Source organism: Chenopodium album, chromosome 22 (assembly GCF_948465745.1).
Source record: "Chenopodium album chromosome 22, dcCheAlbu1.1, whole genome shotgun sequence".
NCBI classification, from domain to species: domain Eukaryota; kingdom Viridiplantae; phylum Streptophyta; class Magnoliopsida; order Caryophyllales; family Amaranthaceae; genus Chenopodium; species Chenopodium album.
The window spans coordinates 14,205,621-14,229,007 of record NC_137855.1 but is presented as its reverse complement, the minus strand read 5'-3'; the positions used below and the strand labels follow the sequence as shown (position 1 = coordinate 14,229,007).

Here is a 23,387-nt window from a genome sequence, read left to right as displayed (position 1 = left end):
AGTTTTCTAAGTTTGTCATCATCAAAAAGGGGGAAATTAATGAAGCTTAAGAGTTTTGATGATGATGAATAAAAGGCAAACTTCAACTAATGCGATTTCTCTAAGTGTTGTAATTAGAACAGATGAAATTGTTTTTGGAAGGGGAAGAGTAATCTGGCTATGAAGACACAAGGAGACTCCAAGGAAAGTTAAAGAAAGTAGAAGAAGAGTTCCTCAGTTGAAGTAACTGAGTTCCCTAACAGGAACATGGTGATAAGCTCTCTAACAGGAGCTTGACAACAAGTTGAGAAGTTTGACTTGGTCTACGTTGAAGACAGCAAGTTCTACATGAACTTGGCCTGCGAAGTTCCAGCAAGGAGCTGGAGAGTGAAGGATAGCCAGAACTCAATCCTGGTCTGCGTGAAGCCCAAGTATCCTAAACAATACAGCTTATGATGAGATAATCCACCAAGAGAATATAAGTCTTTTTGTTAAGTTTATTTATCTAAGTATTATTGTAAATATGTTGGGTCTTTTTATGCATGGAATTTATTAGAAGCGTGATAAAGCTTGGCAAGCTTTAAAAATGAAAAGTTTATAAAAGATAAGTTTTAATTTATGAAAATATTTTCTAAAGATTATATTTTATAAAATCCAGTTTTACAAGATATTATTCTTTTCATAAATTATATCTTTGACAAGTTTTCTAAATGATTTTCTTTACAAATGATTTACATAAAAACGTGTTTTATGAAAATGGTAGTTTTATAATTTCTATCTTCTTGTGTATAAAGTAGAATCCATAATTTACGTAACTTGTGAGTTTATGCGTGAAGATTCTGAAGAGAGCTCTAAAGTGTAAGTTTGCAAAGTCTAAACTTTGTCATATTAGTTTCGGATTCCATGTATAGCTTTTCAATCACATATTAGATTCAAAGTGTTTGTATTGTTTTGGTTTGGGTGAGTGTTTAGCTTATTGCATACAGATTGTAGGCTTCAAGGTTGAAGCTGAGTGTGAGAATACTATGGGAGTGCTGAGTGAATCTAAGTCAGGGACTTAGGTTGGGTAGAATAGGGTTCTACTGTGTAGCAAGTTAAGTTCAGCCTGGAACTTGTGAGTAAAGGTCTGATTATTATAGGTTGTAACTAGGAGAGTTTGCCCTATTATAGTGGATTGGTTTGGTGTTTGAAATCCCTTGGAGGGTCTAGGTTTTACTTCTAGTTGGGCCTTGGAAGTTTTCCTCGTAAAATCTTGTGTGCATTGCTAAGTTCCTTTATATTCTGTTTTAATTCCGCAAAAGTAGTCAATAGGAATTCACATACAATTCACCCCCCCCTCTTGTAGTGTTCGTCTCAACTAACACTTGAGATAGTGAATATGTTTTTAGATGTGTATCGATGTTTACCAACATTACCATCTGATCTTTCTAAACGACCTTGGTTAATGAAGATTTCCATTGGAGATAATCCTTGTTGTTTGGCTGTTATTAATAATCACGAAGAATGTGCGCTAGAAATATTTAAAATGGATATGGAGTTTGTTTTTAATATGCCTAGCTATCGTGGTGCTTCCTTAGTATACGAAGCGATACATGGTAAGATGAGTAGATTAGCTTTGGAGATCTTGAGGTCTCCTCATTCAATTAACTGTGGCGGATCCGAAAATGGCTTCACTCCATTTCACGAGATAAATTTTATAGAAGGCTCAGGTAAACGTATCCCTTTTGATACTATATTACTCCCTCCGTCCAAGAATACATGAGACGTTGGACTTTTTTCACTATTCATGCATTAGCTTTGACCATAATTTTTTACTAACATTATAAAAACACATTTTTATCAAAAAATATGCTGTTAGATAGTTATTAATATAAAGTTTCTTAATATAATTTTTAAAATTAACTTTCATTAATATTTAATTATACAAAAATAAAGTCAAACTAGTGCATCGACATGTGTACAATGTTGATTGTGTCATGTATTCCGGGACAGAGAGAGTATAATAAACTCCTATTAACAATAAATGTCACTACAATTAAGAATTTTTATTTTAAAACCCTGTATCAGATGGGTTCTGTACAAATAATATCACTACAAGAAAACAAGAGTTTTGCGACAGCTTGTATTTGTCGCAAATAATATGAAAAACTGTCGCAAAAATTAATTATGATGGCCAACTGTCGCAAAACTTCTCTCGCTATCACAAACATCGCAACCATTCATTATTACGACAGTTTGGCTGTCGTAAAGAAATATTGCGATAGTTTGCCTAATTTCAACGACAGTTTTTTAAACTGTCGCTATAATTGTATAACGACAGCACTAAACTGTCGTAATTTACGACAGATTCTCATCTGTCGCAAATTGCGACAGTTACTAACTGTCGCTACGTCGAACTTTACGACAGCTGAAAGCCGTCGCAAACTGCGACAGGTTTGACAGCCGTCGCAATTTACGACAGACAAAAACTGTCGCAAACCTTAGACTGTACGACAGTTTTTAAGCCGTCGCAATTTACGACAGTCTAAAACTGTCGCAAAGGTTGGGCATGGCGACAGTTTGTAAACCATAGATTGCGACATAATAAAGCTGTCGCAAAATGCGTAATTAAGTTACTGTTTAATTACTGTGTATGATTCGTTTATTCCATATATCATCCTAAGCTGAACCTACTTCCATAATATGAATATATGTATAAAGCGTAAATCGAATTAAATACTAATTTCATTAAAGTTTAATAAGGTAGTGATTAAAAGGTTAGTTCTAGAAATAACATACAAAAGGTTAGTACTACACAGCTAACATACAAAAGGTTAGGACTACACACCTAACATAAAAAAGGTTAGGACTACACACCTACCATACAAAAGGTTAGTACTAACTAATTAAAACCTAAGAGCTACGACACTGGAGTCTGGTTAGCACCACCACCCCCCATGTCAGGATCATCTTCTCGCCTTGGATGGAGAGGTGGAGTAGGAGTGCAAGAAGAAAGGTATTCGTGGCCAAATTCAGACCATCCCCTCAACATGTCTGCAATGAGAACCTTGTTCGCTCTTTCTGCCTCTGCCCGCTCTTTTTTTAGTGCCTCTTGTAGCCTGAGATTGAACTGAGCATTTATGTCCTCCAAGCGCGATGCAACACTAGTAGAACAAATGCTATTTGTAACTAACAAAAATGGGCTATTTGTAACCAATATTGGGCGTTACAACTGTTGGGGTTACAAATAGTCATGTCATTTGTAACGGACAATGTTCGTTACAAATAGATATCTATTTGTAATGGACATTTCAACTGTCAGTTACAAATAGTTATGTATTTGTAATGGGCGTTTAATATGTTCGTTACAAAAGGTTAATTATTTGTAACAAACAATTGATATGTCAGTTACAAATGGGTACCTATTCGTAACTAACATATAAAATGTCGGTTACAAATACACGTTTTCAATATTAAAAAAAAAAAGAATTACCTAGCAAAATGCTAGGCTGAGATGTTTAAATGTTAAATAATACTCTGTAATACTTTAATCACAAACGAAAAATAATGATAACAATTCACAAACTAACAAAAAGATTAAATTAAATAGGTAAATATACAAGGGGAACAATAATCATTCCTATAGATACAAACTAAATTTAGTTCCCCTTTATCTCAAAACATTAAAAAAAAAATAGCCTAGAAAATGCAGGTACAATACTTAACCAGCTTCTTCAGTTGGGTGGACCTCTTGGTTCAGAAGAAAACTTCATTGACATCCTTAAAAAACAAATATCAAACCAGAATTATAAATGGAATAAGGCTTTTATAAAAAAACATGATGCAAGACTATTGCATGATTCAATGATTAGTCCATAGAGGATTATATTGCTTTAAACTGTACATCTAAAAATATATTTATAACAAAACAAGATTCACTCAACATAATAAAATGAGATCATTCAATGAAATTAATACCACAATTTATCTCAATCTGTAACAATAACTTGAAGCAAATCAGAATTGCCCATACTACTTTCTTAGAATCTTAAGAAAATATCTTACAGCACATCTTAATCAAGCACTAGTAATTTTCATCTAGCTAACAACCCCACCACCGCCACAAGTGCCAAGCATTAATATTACACACCACAAAGATGAAAGAGATAGGACTTCCTCCCATTAACATATTTTCTTGACAAAGACTGATATAAACTGCCTCAAATGCTTATGGATCAGATTCATTAGCTTCTCAAATCAGAGTAACACACAAATAAGAAAGTTACAAGAAACAAGTTCTTAAATTTGCAATTTTATTAGAGTATATTTTGGGCCCTAAGCACAGATCAAAGTATTACTACGGTGAAAATATGAAAGAAGCAACATTGGTTAATTAAGTACCAAGTCACCAATAATGCGAATATTTAGCAAACTACTCCGTAGTAAAAATGAGTAATAAGTTAGTCACAACATTTTTAACTTTTAAGCAAAAACACCACAAAATGAAAGGCTATACACCAGCATGAATGACCTGAATGTGAGCAAGAGACTAGTACAGGACATGCCTCTTTTAATAGCTATTGAATTCTAACAAGAATGACCAAGATACCATAATCAAGAACACTGTCAGTAGTTAGAACTTAATCTCTCAAAATAGTATTGCGTTGCAAGATTAAAGATTAGAGAACTGCATGTCAATCAATCCATACTCTTCAACCAAACATAAAAACATAACAATTTCCTCAAATCACAGAAAATTAAAATAAAAAACTCTAAATCCAATTGATTATTACCTCCTAGAACCAAAAGTACCACTACCACACCAAGCAGCAGCAAGAAGAACAGGACCAACATCTAATTCAACAACACTAGCAGACGAAACAGTCATACGAGGAGAAGCCAACATATCAATGGTTTTCCTTATGAACCTCAATAATAGAACTTCCTTTCTCTTCACTCACAATTTCAACGAGATCCCACGAACTACGCTCCTCTGTATTTGTTTTATCAAATCAAATCATTTCACTTCACCAAACCGACAAATTAAACAATTTTCATGAATTTGTCTTTTAAAAATTATCAAATAATACATAGATCAATAATCAAATTGAGAAAAGCATAATTTTATGAAATTTAATTTTACATGAAAAAGAAGATAATTAATCGAATAACATAAACAATTCTACTTTAATTATGAAAAGAACCACAATTTCAAATTTAGCAAAATAATAGCAGCATGACACGATCATAATTCAACCCAAAAAAAAAAAGAAATTAGAAAAAAAAACCCTAAAACAAAAATCAATCTAAAAAAGTAAGAAACCCCTAAATAACGAGAATGAAAAGGCATTACAGGGTTATTAAAATTAGCAAAAGAATCGGCGTACCTTTCCTCCATGAGTGGAGGCCTAAGATGATGAATAACTAGCACTTTGATTCATTATGGAGAGTAGATTTGGAGACTTTGAGGTGAGGATATATAGAGAAAGCAATGAGTGACGGCGAGCAGAGGAGAGAGAATGAGAAGAGGGAATAAGAATTAGAGTGGGCGGCGGGGGTGGAGGGGTGACGGCGAAAGGGGTGTATGAAAGAGAGAGAGTGAGAGAGAGGGGGAGGGATAGAGAGCAAAGAGAAGAGTGAAGCAAGGTTATATTTTTGGGATTAAGGGAATTGGTATAGAAATACTCCGTAGGATATATTTGTAACCAACATTAAATTGTCCGTTATAAATACTATTCCATTTGTAACGGACATGACTAATGATGGTTACAAATATAGCTCTTGTAACTGACAAAATATTGTCCATTACAAATACTATCTTATTCGTAACCAACATAACTAATGTCGGTTACAAATATAGTATTTGTAACTTAAAACCAATTGTTGGTTACAAATAGGCCGTTACAAATAGCATTTTTTCTACTAGTGCAACCTCTTCCTGTACCCGAGCTTCAACCTGAGAGACAAAGGAAGGACAATACGGTTGTGACGAACCGTGTCCCTGACCAGAATGAGGTTCGTAGAACAGGCGATCACTCTGACCTAGTCCCATTACCACACCCCGCTTTCGACCGCTAACAGTCTCCCAGTACAATTGGTTTGGGTTAGGTTGCGAACCCTGAGAACTGCATTCTTCCAGCTTCTTCTGATATGCTTCCTGTAAAAATACACACACATACATAAATGTTTAAGTTTCTAACACTTGAAAATACTTACATTAATAATTGTATAAAATTTTAGTTTCAACTTGTATCAAACTAGCTCAAAGTCTCCAATTTATAGCGAAGTCTAACATTCCTAAAATTCATATATTGAATGAAATGAAAGACAGAAACCTTCAATCATGCACAATAAACATAGATATACGTTTCTAATACTTCAAAATAAGCCTCTTGATCATATTGCTAACATTTTAGGACCAAGTGTCAACAAACTAGCACAAAGTGAGCGTGTATGGCTACTTACTTTCCTATAACTCTTATATGAATTTAAATGAATAACAAAAGCCTTCATTCATGTCTTAAATGGGTATATATAAGTTTCTAATACTTTAAAATAAGCCTCTTCATCATATTTCTAACATTTTAGGACCAAGTGTCAACAAACTAGTTCAAAAAGTGCATATATGGCTACTAACTTTCCTATAACTCTTAAATGGAATTTAAAAAATGAAACAAGCCTTCATTAATGCCCTATATGGGTATATATAAGTTTCTAATACTTTAAAATAAGCCTCTTCATCATATTTCTAACATTTTAGGACCAAGTCTCAACAAACTAGCTCAAAGTGAGCATGTATGGCTACTTACTTTCCTATAACTCTTATATGGAATGAAATAAATGAAACAAGACTTCATTCATGTCTTATATGGGTAGATATAAGTTTCTAATACTTGAAAATAAGCCTCTTTATCATATTGCTAACATTTTAGGACCAAGTGTCAACAAACTAGTTCAAAAAGAGCATATATGGCTACTTACTTTCCTATAACTCTTATATGGAATGAAATAAATTAACCTAGCCTTCATTCATGTCTTATATGGGTATATATAAATTTCTAATACTTCAAAATAAGCCTTTTCATCATATTCTAACATTTTAGGACCAAGTGTCAACAAACTAGTTCAAAAAGTGTATATATGGCTACTAACTTTCCTATAACTCTTATATGGAATTTAAAAAATGAAACAAGCCTTCATTCATGCCTTATATGGGTATATATAAGAATCTAATACTTTAAAATAAGCCTCTTCATCATATTTCTAACATTTTAGGACCAAGTCTCAACAAACTAGCTCAAAGTGAGCATGTATGGCTACTTACTTTCCTATAACTCTTATATGGAATGAAATAAATGAAACAAGCCTTCATTCATGTATTATATGGGTAGATATAAGTTTCTAATACTTCAAAATAAGCCTCTTCAACATATTTCTAACATTTTAGGACTAAGTGTCAACAAACTAGTTCCAAAAGAGCATATATGGCAACTTACTTTCCTATAATTCTTATATGGAATGAAATAAATTAACCTAGCCTTCATTCATGTCTTATATGGGTATATATAAGTTTCTAATACTTCAAAATAAGCCTCTTCCTCATATTTCTAACATTTTAGGACCAAGTGTCAACAAACTAGTTTAAAAGGTGCATATATGGCTACTAACTTTCCTATAACTCTTATATGGAATTTAAAAAATGAAACAAGCCTTCATTCATGCCTTATATGGGTATATATAAGTTTCTAATACTTTAAAATAAGCCTCTTCATCATATTTCTAACATTTTAGGACCAAGTCTAAACAAACTAGCTCAAAGTGAGCATGTATGGCCACTTACTTTCCTATAACTCATATATGGAATGAAATAAATGAAACAAGCCTTCATTCATGTCTTATATGGGTAGATATAAGTTTCTAATACTTCAAAATAAGCCTCTTCACCATATTTCTAACATTTTAGGACCAAGTGTCAACAAACTAGTTCAAAAAGAGCATATATGGCTACTTACTTTCCTATAACTCTTATATGGAACGAAATAAATTAACCTAGCCTTCATTCATGTCTTATATGGGTATATATAAGTTTCTAATACTTCAAAATAAGCCTCTTCCTCATATTTCTATCATTTTAGGACCCAAGTGTCAACAAACTAGTTCAAAAAGTGCATATATGGCTACTAACTTTCCTATAACTCTTATATGGAATTTAAAAAATGAAACAAGCCTTCATTCATGCCTTATATGGGTATATATAAGTTTCTTATACTTTAAAATAAGCCTCTTCATCATATTTCTAACATTTTAGGACCAAGTCTCAACAAACTAGCTCAAAGTGAGCATGTATGGCTACTTACTTTCCTATAACTCATATATGGAATGAAATAAATGAAACAAGCCTTGATTCATGTCTTATATGGGTAGATATAATTTTCTAATACTTCAAAATAAGCCTCTTCAGCATATTTCTAACATTTTAGGACCAAGTGTCAAAAAACTACTTCAAAAAGAGCATATATGGCTACTTACTTTCTTATAACTCTTATATGGAATGAAATAAATTAACCTAGCCTTCATTCATGTCTTATATGGGTATATATAAGTTTCTTATACTTCAAAATAAGCCTCTTCATCATATTTCTAACATTTTAGGACCAAGTCTCAACAAACTAGTTCAAAAAGAGCATATATGGCTACTAACTTTCTTATAACTCTTATATGGAATTTAAAAAATGAAACAAGTCTTCATTCATGCCTTATATGGGTATATATAAGTTCCTCATACTTTAAAATAAGCCTCTTCATCATAATTCTAACATTTTAGGACCAAGTCTCAACAAACTAGTTGAAAAAGAGCATATATGTTTACAACTTCGAAGAACCTAAATTAACATGGGCCTATTTTCTGTATAATTCAAGTAATGAATCGAGTGAATATAGCATATTACCGCGATCTCCCTGGCTCTCTTATTAGTTGGCAATTTTCCTTCCCCGGGAACATCCTTGAAATGGGTTTTCAAGAATACCTCTGGGGCAGATGGGAGAACTCCACCAGCAGTCTTTGCCTATACACAGTTACATGCAATAGATTAGTTTGATATTGTAATAGATAACTATGACATGAAAATGGTTATCCATTACTAATTCTTTACCAATTTCTTAGCATGCTGAGCCGCCGAAATAGAACCTTGAAAGTGTGACGGTTCAATTGGATTAGACAGGGAACCGCCCCTTCTGTTCTTTTTAGCCTGTTCAGACCTCTTTAAGAACTTTTCATCCTCCCGTTTCTTCATCAAATCTGCAAATACAGTTTCTCCCATCCAGTATGGGCGGCCTGGAGTTCTGACACTGACAGTGTACAACATGTCGCTCAGCCGTTTTGCCGCCTTCTTCGAGTACTCTTTCTCCACAATATTCTGCAAGTCACGAGACCAAGTGAATCGAGCCTAGACCAAGGGCACAACAATGAATTAGTTAGTAAATGCAATTGTGTCTGTGATGGTAAACATGTTCATCATCAAGAATACAAATTAACCTTAAACTGGTTCCACCAATGATTCTTAGTGGCATCGTCCACCTCCTTGTAGTTGATCCATGGACCACGAAAATGAGCCTGGAAAATGTCTGTGATTACATTGGCTATTGTATTGTCATCGAACCTGTGAATAAAGGCATAGAAAATAGTTAAAATTTCAAAATATGCGTATATCATCCATGAATTAACCGTGTAACTTATCAGCATACTTACCATAACCCATCAGGGTGTAAAGTCCGTCTCGCCCCTTGGGCAGAACTCCCAACATGCTCATCATCAGGTGTAGAAGTATTCTGGGTTTCAGGTGTAGTGGTATGAATTATAGGGGACCCAAAATACTGTGTCTCAGAATCATCTAATGTGGTCTCTGGTATCGGGGTCTCTGGTACATGGCTATCCTGGCTGTCATGTGTCTCCAACGACGGAAATAGTTCCTTCCTGTGTTCAGGTACTCCCCGTCCCAAAACTCGTCGCTTACCTCCAGCCATAACAACCTAAGAAAAAAACATATAATGTGAGTTAGGACGTTTAAGCCTCTTCTTCAAGTAACATAAACTAGTTTCGGGATAATAATTATCACACAGTAATATATATATATACATACATATACATACATATATATATATATATATATACATACATATATATATACATACATATATATATATATACATACATATGTATATATATACATACATATATATATATATACACAACTACGGTATACCTGTATAAACAATAAGGAATCAATTAAAGATGGTATAATCCTAATAAAGAGAAATGTAAAAAATAACGAATTAAGCAGTTAGGTTAAGAACGATATTCCACATTACAAAGACACTTCATTGTTCATATTATTACATATGTGGTTATCTGAGTACACAAACTGAAGAAGTTCTCAAGAATCCCCGTCATCGCTATAATAATCCTCATCACTATCATCATCCAAAAAAAGATCGTCCTCGTCATCATCGCTATCGGTTGACTCAAAATTGGACTCCTCTGAAGTGAGCTCATGGTTTTGGATATCTTCATCATCCGAATCATCAACGCCGCTCTCGTACCCAGGAATGTCTTCTGGAGCACTCAGGGTAGGTGCCTCTAAATGTGTTTCTTGTAGAAAGTCGAGGTCTACTGGAGCATCAACAAGAGATCTTGCCTTTGTCTTAATTAAACACAGCCCACCATTGACAACGATCTTTTTTCAGACTAGGGTAGGGTGCAAAGTACACCTGCTGTGCTTGATAAGATAGCACAAAAGGATCGTACTTCGGGTATTTCTTTGTATGATTGACTTCTACGAGCTTATAATGATCAACATTCATGCCCCTCATAGGGTCCATCCAACTGCACTTGAAGAACACTGTTTTATAAACTCTGCTGGCACTAGTGAACTCGAGTTCAATGACATCCTGCAAGATACCGAAGTAGTCTCCACCTTCCTCATTTGACACACATACACCGTAGTTTTGGGTGGATTTATGTTTTCCTTGTTCATGAGTCTGAAAATTGTATCCGTTCACATAGTATTGGTTCCAAGTGCGCACTCGCTTAGATGGACCTTTTGCCAAAGCAAATAGTACATCATTATCTGGCTTATCTTCAATCACCTGATTAGCCATTAAAATGTCATGAATCATAACTTCATTAAATAATGAAGAAAACTTAACATTTGAAAGTCAAATAATACTCACTTTCTTCCTAAACCACTCAAGGAACTCAACTTCATGAAGAACCCACACATCTTCTTTACAGATTGTAGGTCGGGTTTGTACAATATACTCCTCAAAACCCCTTAAATTAAGCACCATAATGATTATCATTGTGAGTGTATTAAAACTCAGATTATCTAATCATCCAATATGAAATACTTTAATAAAAACATGTAACAATCAAGTACCTCTCGTAATCTTCTAAAATTCCAGTATTTTCTAACACATACAAGTGTGCCCGTATAAGTTCAACCTCATCCATGAACCGTAGAACACCACCGGTGGAAGAACGTCCGCAATCAACCCTAAAGCATTCTGGTACATTTTCATCTAAGGTACTCCCAACATCAGGAAAGACGTTTCGTGGTAAGTCCCTAGTTTTTGTATCTACACCATCCTGGAAGTAGTTGCTACAGAAGTTTGAAATCTCTTCAGCAAGGTATGCCATGCAAATGGACCCTTCAACGCGGGCTTTGTTGCCGATTTTGCGTTTCAAATGATTAAGGAACCTGAAATAAGTACTAACTCGGTATTACAAATGTATGAAATGGAAATAACTATAGTAGTTAATTGTTGTAGATAAAAAAAAAAAAAAAAGCTACGGTAATTTACATTACCTTTCAAATGGATACATCAAACGGTAATGAACAGGTCCACATAAACGAGCTTCATATGGCAAGTGGACAGGTAAGTGTTCCATGGAATTGAAGAATGATGGTGGAAATATCTTCTCAAGCTTACACAATATCTCAGCAATGTTGTGTTCCAACCTTTCAATGTCACTCAAGGTGATAGTGGAGCAACACAAGTCACGGAAGAATAAACTTATCTCCGTAATGGCTTTCCACACATGAACAGGCAACAATTCCTTGAAAGCAACCGGTAACAATCTCTCCGTGAAGACATGGCAATCGTGGATTTTCATACCATGTAGCTTGCACGATTGTAAGTCTACGCACCTTGCCAAGTCAGAAGCATAACCGTCTGGAAACTTCAAATCTTTGACCCAATTGCATAGCACTTGTTTCTGGGCCCTGTTGAGGATGAATGGGGCCTTTGGTAGAGTTTCGTTTCCTCAAGCATCCTCCATTACATGGAGTTGTGGACGTTTAAAAAACTTGGCAATATCTTTTCGGGAGGCGGGTGTGTCGCAAGTCTTATTTTTCACATCCATAACAGTGTGAATTAGTTGGTCGAAAAAATTCTTCTCAATATGCATGACATCTAGGTTATGGCGTACCAATAGAGTCTTCCAGTACGGTAGCTCCCATAAAGTGCTTTGTTTGAACCAACCCTTTTTCGACTTTTTAAGTCTTGCAAGAGCTTCAGGGCCATCGGTAGCCTTAGGCATGTCTTTAACACATTGGCACAACTCCTCACCGGACATGATGTGTGGTGGATGACCCTTCTCTACCTTGTTTTTACAGAAGGTGACTTTATTGTTACGAAATGGGTGATCAGCAGAAAGGAATATTCTGTGACAATCAAACCAGGAGACTTTACCCCCATGGTCAAGCCAAAGTGTTTTTGCCTTGTCCATACAGTAAGGGCAAGCCTTTTTCCCGGCTGTAGACCAACCAGAAAGCATACCATAGGCCGAAAAATCACTAATGGTCCACAAAATGGCAGCACGCAGATTAAAATTCTGCTTTCTAGAGATGTCATAAGCTGGTGCACCAACATCCCATAATTGCTTCAACTCATAGACTAGAGGTTGCATGTAAACATCCAAATTCCCTTTTGGATTCTTAGGACCCATAATAAGCAACGACAAGAACATGAATGGCTTTTTCATGCACATTGAAGGAGGCAAGTTGTAAGGGGTTAAAATCACCGGCCAACATGAATATTGACCACCAAACTTACCATGTGGAGCAAACCCATCGATACACAATCCAAGTCGTACATTACGAGGTTCTGATGCAAACTCAGGAAATGATGTGTCCAAGTGCTTCCAAGCTTCACTATCACTAGGATGTGCCATTATGCCTTGGACTCGGGGATTTTTAGAGTGCCAAGTCATTTCTTCAGCGACATTCTTGGTTGCAAACAACCTTTGCAACCTAGGAGTGATTGGGAAATAAGTGAGGACTTTCAACGGAACCAAAGACCCTTGTGAAGTTTCTTGTATCTGTCGCTTTCACACACTCTACACTTGTCCAACTGTGCATCAGCTCTCCAAAATAACATACAACCTTTCGGGCACACGTGAATTTTCTCGTGGGGAAGCTCCAAACCTTTAAGAATCTTCTTTTTATCATAAAATGTCTTACCCATGTTGTTGTTAGGTAATGCCTCATTTAGTAAAGAAGCAAATGCATCAACGCACCGATGAGGCAAATTGTATTCACACTTTATAGATACAATTCTAGAAGCCATTTCCAACACAGACATGGAGCTCCCCTCGAACAGTGGTTTCTGGGAAGCCTGTAAAAGGTTAAAAAACTCTTTGTCTTGATCATTAGGCTCTTCCTCAACACCATCACTAGTCTCTGTATGACCCAACGTTTCAAGGTTATTCCCATGAGCATCAAAGACCATTTGACGGTATGGATTAGGTTGCTCATCAGTTGATTGAGGGAACCCTTCCCCGTGAGAAACCCAATCAAAGTACCCAGGTAAGAACCCCTTCTTATACAAATGAAGTTTCACCATGTCAGCGGGTAACAAACGTTTATTCCTGCATTTCACACAAGGGCATCTAACTTCATCTAACCCCGGGCTCTCGGGATTTGCTTTGCAAAACGTAATGAATTCGTCGACTCCTTTCAAGAACTGGGGCCTAAAGTTACGGCCGTCATATCTATCATACATCCACCAGCGCTCCTTCCTTTTCATGGTGACAAATTCTACAACACTATTCAAAATCGATAAATCACAGAACTTAATCACAAACATTAATAATCACCTAGCATTAAGAATCTCCAATTTGAAGAAGAAATCATAACATACATTACATAAATTAATATTTCATAAACAAAATTCTAAGCTTTAATCATGACATTCACTATTGTAAACTTTTACCTTATATATAATTTATACTTTTTCAGATTTAAACATGGAATTATTTTATAAATGACATTTTAAACTATTACATACATACTAACTTTAAACAATATGGCTACATACTTTAACTTGAATTTAAAACTATAACATACATATTTTAGTATAAACTTTTACATACTTATACACACTTTACACAAACTCCTATAACTCATACTCATACTCATACTCATACTCATACTAACTCCTATAACTCATACAAATGTAACAAAAAAAAATTTATTCGAAGCATACAAAATAAATTTATGCACAACTCACCTTAGAAATAAACCAACTCAAAGGAAAAGCACACCAATTTGCTGAAATCCTACATAAATTAGCAAAAATAAATAATTAGTTGCGAACTATTATAAATATTTTTGATAAAAATAGTAAAAAGTTTAAGGAAAAAAAAATATAGATTATATGGGTTTTCATAATTTTCCAGATTTCTACATTTATCATAATTTTCCATATTTCATAATTTATCATAATATTCATGATAAATTAAATATTATTACTTTAAACTCTAGACTAGTATGTTCAGCATGTTTCCAATTCACATAATCATCAACCCATAAATCAGAAAATTTTCAAGAATCCAAATTTAACACTTATAGAATTACTCCAATACTTCTAAGAAGTTGCGAAAACAATAAAGATCTTGAAAGATAAAGGTCGGTTTTTACCTCAAACCGGCGTCAAAGGACAAAACCAGTCTGGCGTTTGGGTAGTCGGAGCTCTAGCGTTAGTGAGGTCGCACACCGAAGACAGGGCAGGCGGCGCACCGACGTCAGATGGAGCGGCACTCCGGTGGCCCTCCGTTGGCTTTACGCGAGCAACGAAACAGTTAGGGTTTAACTGATAAAATGAAAAAATTAAAAATAATTAATAATAATAGACAAGAAAGGGGATTACCGACTAGACGATTGTGGAGGATCGAATTCCCAACGCCGGATCGACGAGAGGAGTGTTGATGGAATTCCTCTCGTTCCTTTCTCGTCGCAGCGGCAGTGATGTGAAATTGGGGGATAAAATGAAATTGGGGGAAATAAGGCTGTTTTAATGAAATTAATTTTTTTTTTTAAAATTCGAAAATCTGCAACAGTTTATGCGACAGTTTAAGGCTGTCGCAGAATTTCGAATTTTTTTAAAAAATAAAAAGTAATTTTTACGATGGTTATTGGCTGTCGTAAACCCGGCCAAAAAAAAAAATCATAGCATTTCAACGACAAATAAACCGTCGTAAACTGTGTAATAACTGTCGTAAAGTACGACAGCCTATGAAACTGTCGCAAAATCAAAAAATTACGACAGTTTTTCATGGCTGTCGGTGCTTAACTGTCGTTATTTAGGCGGATTCTAGTAGTGTATTAAATACTGCATAAACATAATCTTGGAAAAACTTTCTAATTGCAGAGGGGTCAGAAGAAATCTTTCGACTATTACTTGAAAGAGAACCAGAGCTAATTCAACAAAAAAATATACATGAAAGTTCTGTGTTCCATTCATGGGCAGTTGATGGCAAAATGTGGCCATTTAAATTATTTCTAGAATGTAACGAGATTTTCGAAGATGTAAATATGGTTTTCACAAACATGATATCTTCAGCAAACTAACATGGGGACAATCCATTACACGACTTGGCTGAATTTGCCCCATCTAAAGAAAATGCTGTGAAAATAGCAGAATTGATTGTAAGAATTTACAAAGACAATTCATCAACCCTTTCAGACAATAAAAACCCTTGGTTAGTGGAGGACAAATATGGAGATACACCGTTGTCATTGGCCATAACCAATAAGAAGGAAAATCTAGCAATTTATTTCTTGTCAGTGGAAGAAAATGTAGTTATTGAATGTTAGAAGATGATGAAAGGGGGATACCTACTCTCTTATTTTCTTTCCTGCTTTTATATTTTCTTTGTCTTTTCTATTATATTCCCTTGACTGGTTTTTACAGCCAGCTGTCCTTTTCTTGTATTAGGGTAATCTTTCTAGGGATTGGTGTGCTTATGTATACAAAGGGGGTGGATGTGATGTATGCAGCTTATGTTTTTCAGAAGAAGAATGAAATAGAAAAGACTCAATCTTTCCCCACATTATTTACTGCTCTTACACAACATTCTTCATATTAAACTTGAATTTGTCATCATGGTATCAGAGCCAGGTTGCTAATTTTGGCAATTTTTCATCCTTTGTTTCCAAATCTACCCTAAAGTCTCGATTTTTTTGCCTTCTCACTTATTTATATTTCCCTTCTCAAAGTTTCAAGCTTTTTCCTTTTTTTTTCATCAAGATGTCCAAAATCTCTCTGGCGGATATGCAGAATCCTCTGTATCTGCATCCAAGAGATGGTCACACCTCGGTATCTGTTGATAAGCTAACTGGAGCTGCAAACTACAGAGAGTGAAGAATATTTATGGAGATAGTACTGGCCTTTGAGAGAATGTTGGGATTTGTCACTGGATTAGTGAAGAAGGATGCTGAAGATGATGTGAAAGCATACCAGTGGGACACTTGCAACAACATGGTGATTGCTTGGCTAATGTCATGCATGAGTGACTCTATTAAGCGGTCTGTGATGTTCTTAAACACTGCAAGGGATGTGTGGAAGAACCTAGAGATCAAATTTTCTCAGACCAATGGAGCCAGAAAATACAAGTTGTGCAGGGATGTCCATGACCTGAAGCAAAATGGTCGAAGTTTGAGTGATTATTACACTGAGAGGAGTTCTCTCTGGGAAGAAATTGAAGGGCTGAACTTACTACCACCAATAACTGAGATGAACAGTGAGGTGAATGCCTTTATAAGTGCTCTCAACCAGCAGAAGGAAGAACACCATCTATTTCAGTTTCTTAATGGTCTAGATGAAGACTATACAACATTGAGAAGTCAGATTCTTATGCAATCGCCTCTGCCAACTATAGAACTTGCTTGTGCACACTGCAGCAAGAAGAATCTCAAAGAGAAACTCTGAAGGGAGGAGGAAAACCAGATCCTGAACCACCAACTGCTATGTATGGGAAACGAGGAAAAGAGGCAGGTTGTTCGGTGTGTGGCAATAAATCTCATACTACAGAACACTGCTGGAATGTGATAGGATATCCATCATGGCATCCTCAGTATAAAAAGCAGCAGAGGCAGAAAGGAAAGAAAGGCAACTCGGTAGCAAAATGGAACAAAAGAAAACCATTCACTGGTCAGAAAATTGCAGCTAATGCTCAGGCTCAAGAATAGAGTGTGTTTATCACAGCTCAGCAATTGGAGAAGTTGCTAAAACTGGTGCCATCAAGCTCTAAGGCAGGCAAAACAGGCTATGACACTGAAGAAGAGATAGAGTCTGGATTTGCAGGTATGATTACTTGTTATAATGCTTCTAGTAGTATGAATGAATGGATTCTAGACTCAGGGGCAAGTGATCATATGAATTCTGATGATAAAATGCTTGATGAATCTATATCTGTGAAAGGGAACATAAAAATCAATTTGCCTAATGGTGGGACTGTAAAAATAACTCACATAGGCAATGTTCTGTTAAAAAATGGCCTGCATCTTAAAAATGTTCTATGTGTTCCAGAATTTAGGCACAATCTTCTTTCAATAAATAAGCTGGTGAGAGATGAAAAATGCAATGTTAAATTCTATCCTAAACTATGTGTTATTCAGGATTCAGCCACACTGAAAACTAGGGCACTTGGGAAAGCTAGCCATGGACTATACTATCTAGTGAATGATAAGCTTGATCTTGCAAGCAAGAAGAAGAGTGAAGAGGTGAAGAGAAATAATGGCTCAAAGACACTGAATGTTGACAGAAGTGCTGGTGATTTTGTAAAAAAGGAGTCTGTTGAATGTAATGTAGCTAACGTAGATCAGTGTACTTTGTGGCACAATAGATTGGGGCATACACTAATTGAGAAACTTGTTAAAATTGGGCGTGTCTCAGGAAAATGTAAAAACAATTCCATTTGCTTGATTTGTCCAATGGCTAGATTCAATAAACTTCCTTATTTTGTGAGTAATGCTTGTGCCAAATTTGCGTTTGAGTTGATACATATTGATATTTGGGGACCATATAGGGTGGCTGCTTAAGGAAATTATAAATATTTTCTCACTATTGTTGATGATTACTCTAGAGCCACTTGGGTTCAATTATTGAAATTGAAATCAGAAGCCTATATATAGTGCTGTCAGGAAGTTTATATTATTTGCAAAGAATCAATTCAATGCTGCTGTAAAAATTATCAGGTCTGATAATTCCCTAGAATTTGATGATACTAAGTGCAAAGAGTACTTTGGGAATTTGGGTATTATACACCAAAAATCGTGTGTTGACAGACCCCAGCAGAATGGCAGAGTTGAAAGAAAGCATAGATATGTTCTTGAAATGGCTAGAGCTTTAAGGTTTCAAGCAGGTTTGGCCTTGAGGTACTGGGGTGACTGTGTATTAACAGCAACTTATATCATAAACAAGTTGCCTAATTCAGTGCGAGAAAACAAAACTCCATATGAATTGATTTTTGGAGAGAAACCAAATTTTGCATGTATAAAAACATTTGGTTGTCTTGCTATTGCTTATAACCCCAATTTGATGGGTGATAAATTCAAACCCAGAGGTATACCATGTGTTTTTCTAGGATATCCTCAAGACACTAAGGGTTATAAGGTGATGAGTTTGTTAAATATGCAGTGCTTTGTGTCTCGAGATGTGAAATTCTATTAGCAAATTTTCCCATTTAACAAAGCCAACAGTAGTGGCAGTTACAGCACACCACTGCCAATCTCCATGCCTGAGTTAGGTCATGATGGTGGTCAACTTGCTCCTGACATGGATCAAATATCAATCAATGTTGAGGAGAATGAAAATGATCCAGCCTTGAATCATGAGATTGCTGATCCTAATACTCAACAGCATGAAGAGATCATCACTGAAACAAGTTCAGATGCTCAAGTGCAAACTCTTGATAAACCTGCACATATTGAAGAATCTCACCCAGATACAAATGAGACTGCTCCCAAAACTCGGTTGAGAAGATCAACAAGGCCACATAGACCACCAAAGTGGCTGATGGGATATAATCGCAGAGTGGGTGTAAAGAGAAGCAGAACCCAGAGAAGTGAAACTGAAGCAAATGCTACACCAGTGGTGAATCTTACAATGACACCTGTGAGATCTGAATATGTAGCTTATCTGAGTCAAGCTGAGTTGACTCAAGATCCAGTAAATTTTAAAGAAGCAGTTAAAGATGAGAAATGGGTTATTGCCATGAATGAGGAGTTGCAAGCTTTGGAAAGCAATGACACATGGGAGATTGCTGACTTGCCCAGTGGAAAAAAAGCCATAAGGTGCAAATGGTTGTATAAAAAAAAAATTTAACCCAGATGGAAGTGTTGAAAGAAATAAAGCCAGACTGGTGATATTGGGATGCAGACATAGACATGGCATAGACTATGAGGAGACATTTGCTCCAGCTGCCAAAATGACAATTGTAAGATCATTTCTAGCAGTACCTGCTATGGAGAATTGGGAAGTATGTCAAATGGATGTCAAGAATGCATTTTTGCGTGGTGATCTTATTGAAGAAGTGTACATGACATTCCCAGCAGGATACACAGGCTGGAAAAGTAGAATTCATGCCAACAGCTCTGTGAAGCATCAAAGCACAGACAAGAAGCAACTAGTGTGCAAGCTGAAGTAATCCCTGTATGGCTTGAAACAAGCACCCAGGCAATGGTTCTCTAAGTTATCCACAGTCTTGAAATACTATGGATTCAATCAATCCAAAACAGATTACTCTCTATTTACTCGAAGTAAGGGGGAGAATTTCGTGATTATCTTAGTCTATGTGGATGATCTTCTGATAGCAAGGAATAATCATGCAGCAATACAAAAGGTGAAAGCCTTCCTCTCATCCACTTTTCACATGAAAGACATGGGAGCTCTCAGGTATTTTCTGGGAATAGAAGCTGACAGAACAAATCAAGGCATTTTTCTGTCCCAAAAGAAGTATGCTCTTGACTTGATTAAGGAATATGGCATGCATAAGTCTAAGGCAATTAGAGTCCCTTTAGAAGCTCACACTAAATTGACACATGAGCTGGGAGTTCCACAACCAGAATCAACCGAGTATCAAAGATTGGTGGGATAACTCATATACCTGACCATTACGAGGCCAGACATAGCCTATGCAGTTCACATTCTAAGTCAGTTCATGCACAAACCGACTACAAGTCATATGCAAGCTGCAAAAAGGGTACTAAGGTACATCAATCATGCACCTGGACAAGGAGTCCTATTAGCTTCTAAATCAACTGCTCTCCTCATAGCTTATACTGATAGTGACTGGCAGGGTGTCCTATGTCAAGAAGATCAACAACCCGGTTTTGTGTCTTACTAGGCTCATCACCAATCTCATGGAAATCCAAGAAACAAGCAACTGTTACTAGATCCTCTGCTGAAGCAGAGTATAGAGCCATGGCTCTTACTACTTGTGAAGTAACTTGGCTCACTAAATTGCTGAAAGATTTGGGGCTGAAAAAACTTGGTCCTGTAATTTTGAAATGTGACAACAAGGCAGAATTATCTATAGCTGCCAATCCAGTTCACCACGAAAGAACTAAGCATGTTGAACTTGATTGTCACTTTATCAGAGACAAGATTAATGAAGGGTGTATCAAAACCCAATATACTCCCTCAGGAGAGAAACTAGCTGACATCTTCATCAAGGCACTCACTATTTCTCAGCAACATCTATTACTTCCCAAGCTTGGTGTTCGTTCCTCTCACACCTCGCTTGAGGGGGAGTGATGAAAGGGGGATATATACCTACTCTCTTATTTTCTTTCCTACTTTTATATTTTCTTTGTCTTTTCTGTTATTTTCCCTTGACTGGTTTGTACAGCCAACTGTCCTTTTCTTCTATTAGGGTAATCTTTCTAAGGATTGGTGTGCTTATGTATATATAGGGGGTGAATGTGATGTACGCATGCAGCTTATGTTTTTCAGAATAAGAATGAAATAGAAAAGACTCAATCTTTCCCCACATTATTTACCGCTCTTACACAACATTCTTCATATTAAACTTGAATCTGTCATCAGAAGAATGTTTTGTTCTTGGCTATCGAGAATGATTGTCATAAAGTTGCCGAAGAGATATTAAAGATAGTGGATAACAAAGGTTGAACTCAACTTCTTACTAATGATCAACATCTGAACGTCCTACATCTTGCACCATTATGCACAGGTGAGTTATTATCCTTCTTTTTTTCCTTTTTATTTAAGTATCATTTTTTAAAGCTTTTTTTCCTTTTTCTTTAAGTATTATAAACTTTTTCCCTCAAAAAAAAAATAAAATAAAATAAAATAAAAAAATAAAAAAATTGGTGCCTTAAAAACCACCTAATTTTTTTTCCTTTTGTATTTTACCACCTTAAAATATCATTCATTTTGATTTTCCACTACTTACAGTGGTAAAGTACAAAGAAGAAAAAAAAACTATTTTATCAATTTTTTATTACGATTTTGTAATTTACCACCATATTTGTTTTTTTTTTATTTTGCCACCAATTAATTGATTTATTGAGGGAGCATGTTAAGCAGTGGTGCCAAATTAAAAAAAAATAAATAAATAAATAAATAAAGCCTTAAAAGATGCTAAAAGTCAAAACATTTTGTCTTCACATTAAAATAAGTCTATATGGATTAAGGGTGTGTTCTATTCACCTGATTTTTACTTATATGAACTTATTTGATCTTATTTAAACTTATCTTAACTTATCTTAACTTATTAGACCTTATTAAAACTTATTTTAGTTGTAATTTGAATTTGAGCAACCCTTATCAGAATTTATTTTTCCTGAACTTAACTGAACTTATTAGACCTGAAATAAGTGAAAATAAGGTGAATAGAACAGAGCCTAAACATCTAACTCAAATAATATAATAATATTAAAGTAGTTATGGTACTTTACTTAATGTTTTAGATTATAAGTGGTTGATTTATGAATATCAATTTCAGAAAACTTTTGTTCACTGTTGATCGAAGGACATCCTGAGTTAATCAAAGGAGTTGATAAAGAAGGATACACAATAATTCATAGTTGGATAAAAAGTGACAAAAAGTGGTTATTTGACTTCATACTAAAGTGTAAGTGGAAGGTTCCGTTCGTCAAACTTATTGATGCTAAGGGTTATAATGACCAAAACAATCATTTTCATGTTGCTGCAACTACCACCCATTAAGAAACAATTCAAATTGTACAGCTCCTTGTAGAAGCTTACAACGAAAAATGTCTTAATATGTCAACATTTAAGATTTTCCATTTTCCATGGTTTACAAAGAATAAAGAAAAGGAAGGACCATTGCACTTGGCAATACGCAGCCAACGTTAAGAACTTGCATTATACATATTGTCATTACATAAGGATGAATATATTAATGAACTACTAGATTATTATGAGCCAGAGCACACTATTTTGTTTCTTGCTATACAAAATAATTGTCCTAAAGTAGCCGAATATATATTGTCAAGATTGAATAAGGAAAGCAGAACCAAATATCTAAGGATCCCTTTGATGGCCGGAATATATTACATATATTGTCATTAATATATACATGAGGATGAATATATTTAATGAATTACTAGATTTTTATAAGCCAGAGCACACTATTTTGTTTCTTGCTATACAAAAAAATTGCCCTCAAGTAGCCGAAAAGATATTGTCTAGATTGGATAGGGAAAGGTGGACCAAATATCTAAAGGATCCCTCTGATGGCCGGAATATACTGCATCTTGCCACAAGTTTGACAGGTAAGATTTGATAAACTCTAGTAGATAGATGCAATTTATTTCCTTCCCTCGTATTATATGTTTAGCACTTATCATGGCACATAATGTTATTGCAGTTATGCAGTATTTGACTATCAACTGCATGCTATGTTGCTAAGTAAGCTAAGCTATTTGTAATACTTAGTTTTTTTTTTTTTTTTTTCAGTGACACATAATTTTAAGTAGATTGATTGATTTCAATACGAATGAAGTATTAAAAGATGTAAGTGGGATTAACATTTATTAAAATGTAAATTAAGGATGTGAGAGGTTTGGAAATAATTAAAACAAAAAGTATTAGTCGGTTTGGGT

At 35.3% G+C, this 23,387-nt stretch overlaps 3 protein-coding genes across 4 annotated transcripts; 1 reads left to right on the top strand and 2 right to left on the bottom strand.

Annotated features, from left to right (window-relative positions):
* Positions 1–3,481: 3,481 nt before the first annotated feature.
* On the bottom strand, positions 3,482–10,408 carry LOC145603998 (uncharacterized). The gene is made up of 9 exons (XM_081659957.1): positions 10,355–10,408; positions 10,206–10,220; positions 9,707–9,987; positions 9,494–9,617; positions 9,111–9,404; positions 8,907–9,023; positions 5,346–6,115; positions 4,752–4,951; positions 3,482–3,738 (listed from the first exon to the last, which is right to left on the bottom strand). The coding sequence occupies exons 1-7, from the start codon at positions 10,406–10,408 to the stop codon at positions 5,846–5,848; spliced, it is 1,155 nt and encodes a 384-aa protein (XP_081516083.1). The 3' UTR covers positions 3,482–3,738; positions 4,752–4,951; positions 5,346–5,845.
* LOC145605135 (uncharacterized) lies at positions 9,874–12,267 on the bottom strand. 2 transcript variants are annotated; one of them, XR_014105005.1, is made up of 5 exons: positions 11,823–12,267; positions 11,394–11,714; positions 11,188–11,287; positions 10,355–11,103; positions 9,874–9,987 (listed from the first exon to the last, which is right to left on the bottom strand). XR_014105005.1 is itself a non-coding variant. In XM_081661159.1 (4 exons), the coding sequence occupies exons 1-4, from the start codon at positions 12,128–12,130 to the stop codon at positions 10,660–10,662; spliced, it is 1,173 nt and encodes a 390-aa protein (XP_081517285.1). In that variant the 5' UTR covers positions 12,131–12,267; the 3' UTR covers positions 10,277–10,659. The 2 variants fall into 2 exon arrangements, 1 of the variants encoding a protein (XP_081517285.1); XM_081661159.1 differs by lacking the exon at positions 9,874–9,987 and having other exon boundaries at positions 10,277–11,103.
* A 4,401-nt stretch (positions 12,268–16,668) lies between these two features.
* Positions 16,669–17,226, top strand: LOC145603997 (uncharacterized). Its single transcript, XM_081659956.1, has one exon. The coding sequence runs from the start codon at positions 16,669–16,671 to the stop codon at positions 17,224–17,226; it is 558 nt and encodes a 185-aa protein (XP_081516082.1).
* The last annotated feature ends 6,161 nt before the right edge of the window (positions 17,227–23,387 follow it).

Excerpts from the sequence above, each read along its gene's own strand:
- LOC145603998 (XM_081659957.1), bottom strand. The coding sequence starts at position 10,408 with ATGACGGGGATTCTTGAGAACTTCTTCAGTTTGTGTACTCAGATAACC. Across the intron at positions 9,618-9,706 it reads TTACACCCTGATGGGTTATG|GTTCGATGACAATACAATAG; the intron begins GTAAGTATGCTG and ends CTTTATTCACAG. Across the intron at positions 6,116-8,906 it reads AGAGAGCCAGGGAGATCGCG|GAAGCATATCAGAAGAAGCT; the intron begins GTAATATGCTAT and ends GTATTTTTACAG.
- LOC145603997 (XM_081659956.1), top strand. The coding sequence starts at position 16,669 with ATGGAGATAGTACTGGCCTTTGAGAGAATGTTGGGATTTGTCACTGGA.
- LOC145605135 (XM_081661159.1), bottom strand. The coding sequence starts at position 12,130 with ATGAAAATCCACGATTGCCATGTCTTCACGGAGAGATTGTTACCGGTT. Across the intron at positions 11,715-11,822 it reads TTGATGTATCCATTTGAAAG|GTTCCTTAATCATTTGAAAC; the intron begins GTAATGTAAATT and ends TACTTATTTCAG. Across the intron at positions 11,288-11,393 it reads ATTTTAGAAGATTACGAGAG|GGGTTTTGAGGAGTATATTG; the intron begins GTACTTGATTGT and ends GCTTAATTTAAG.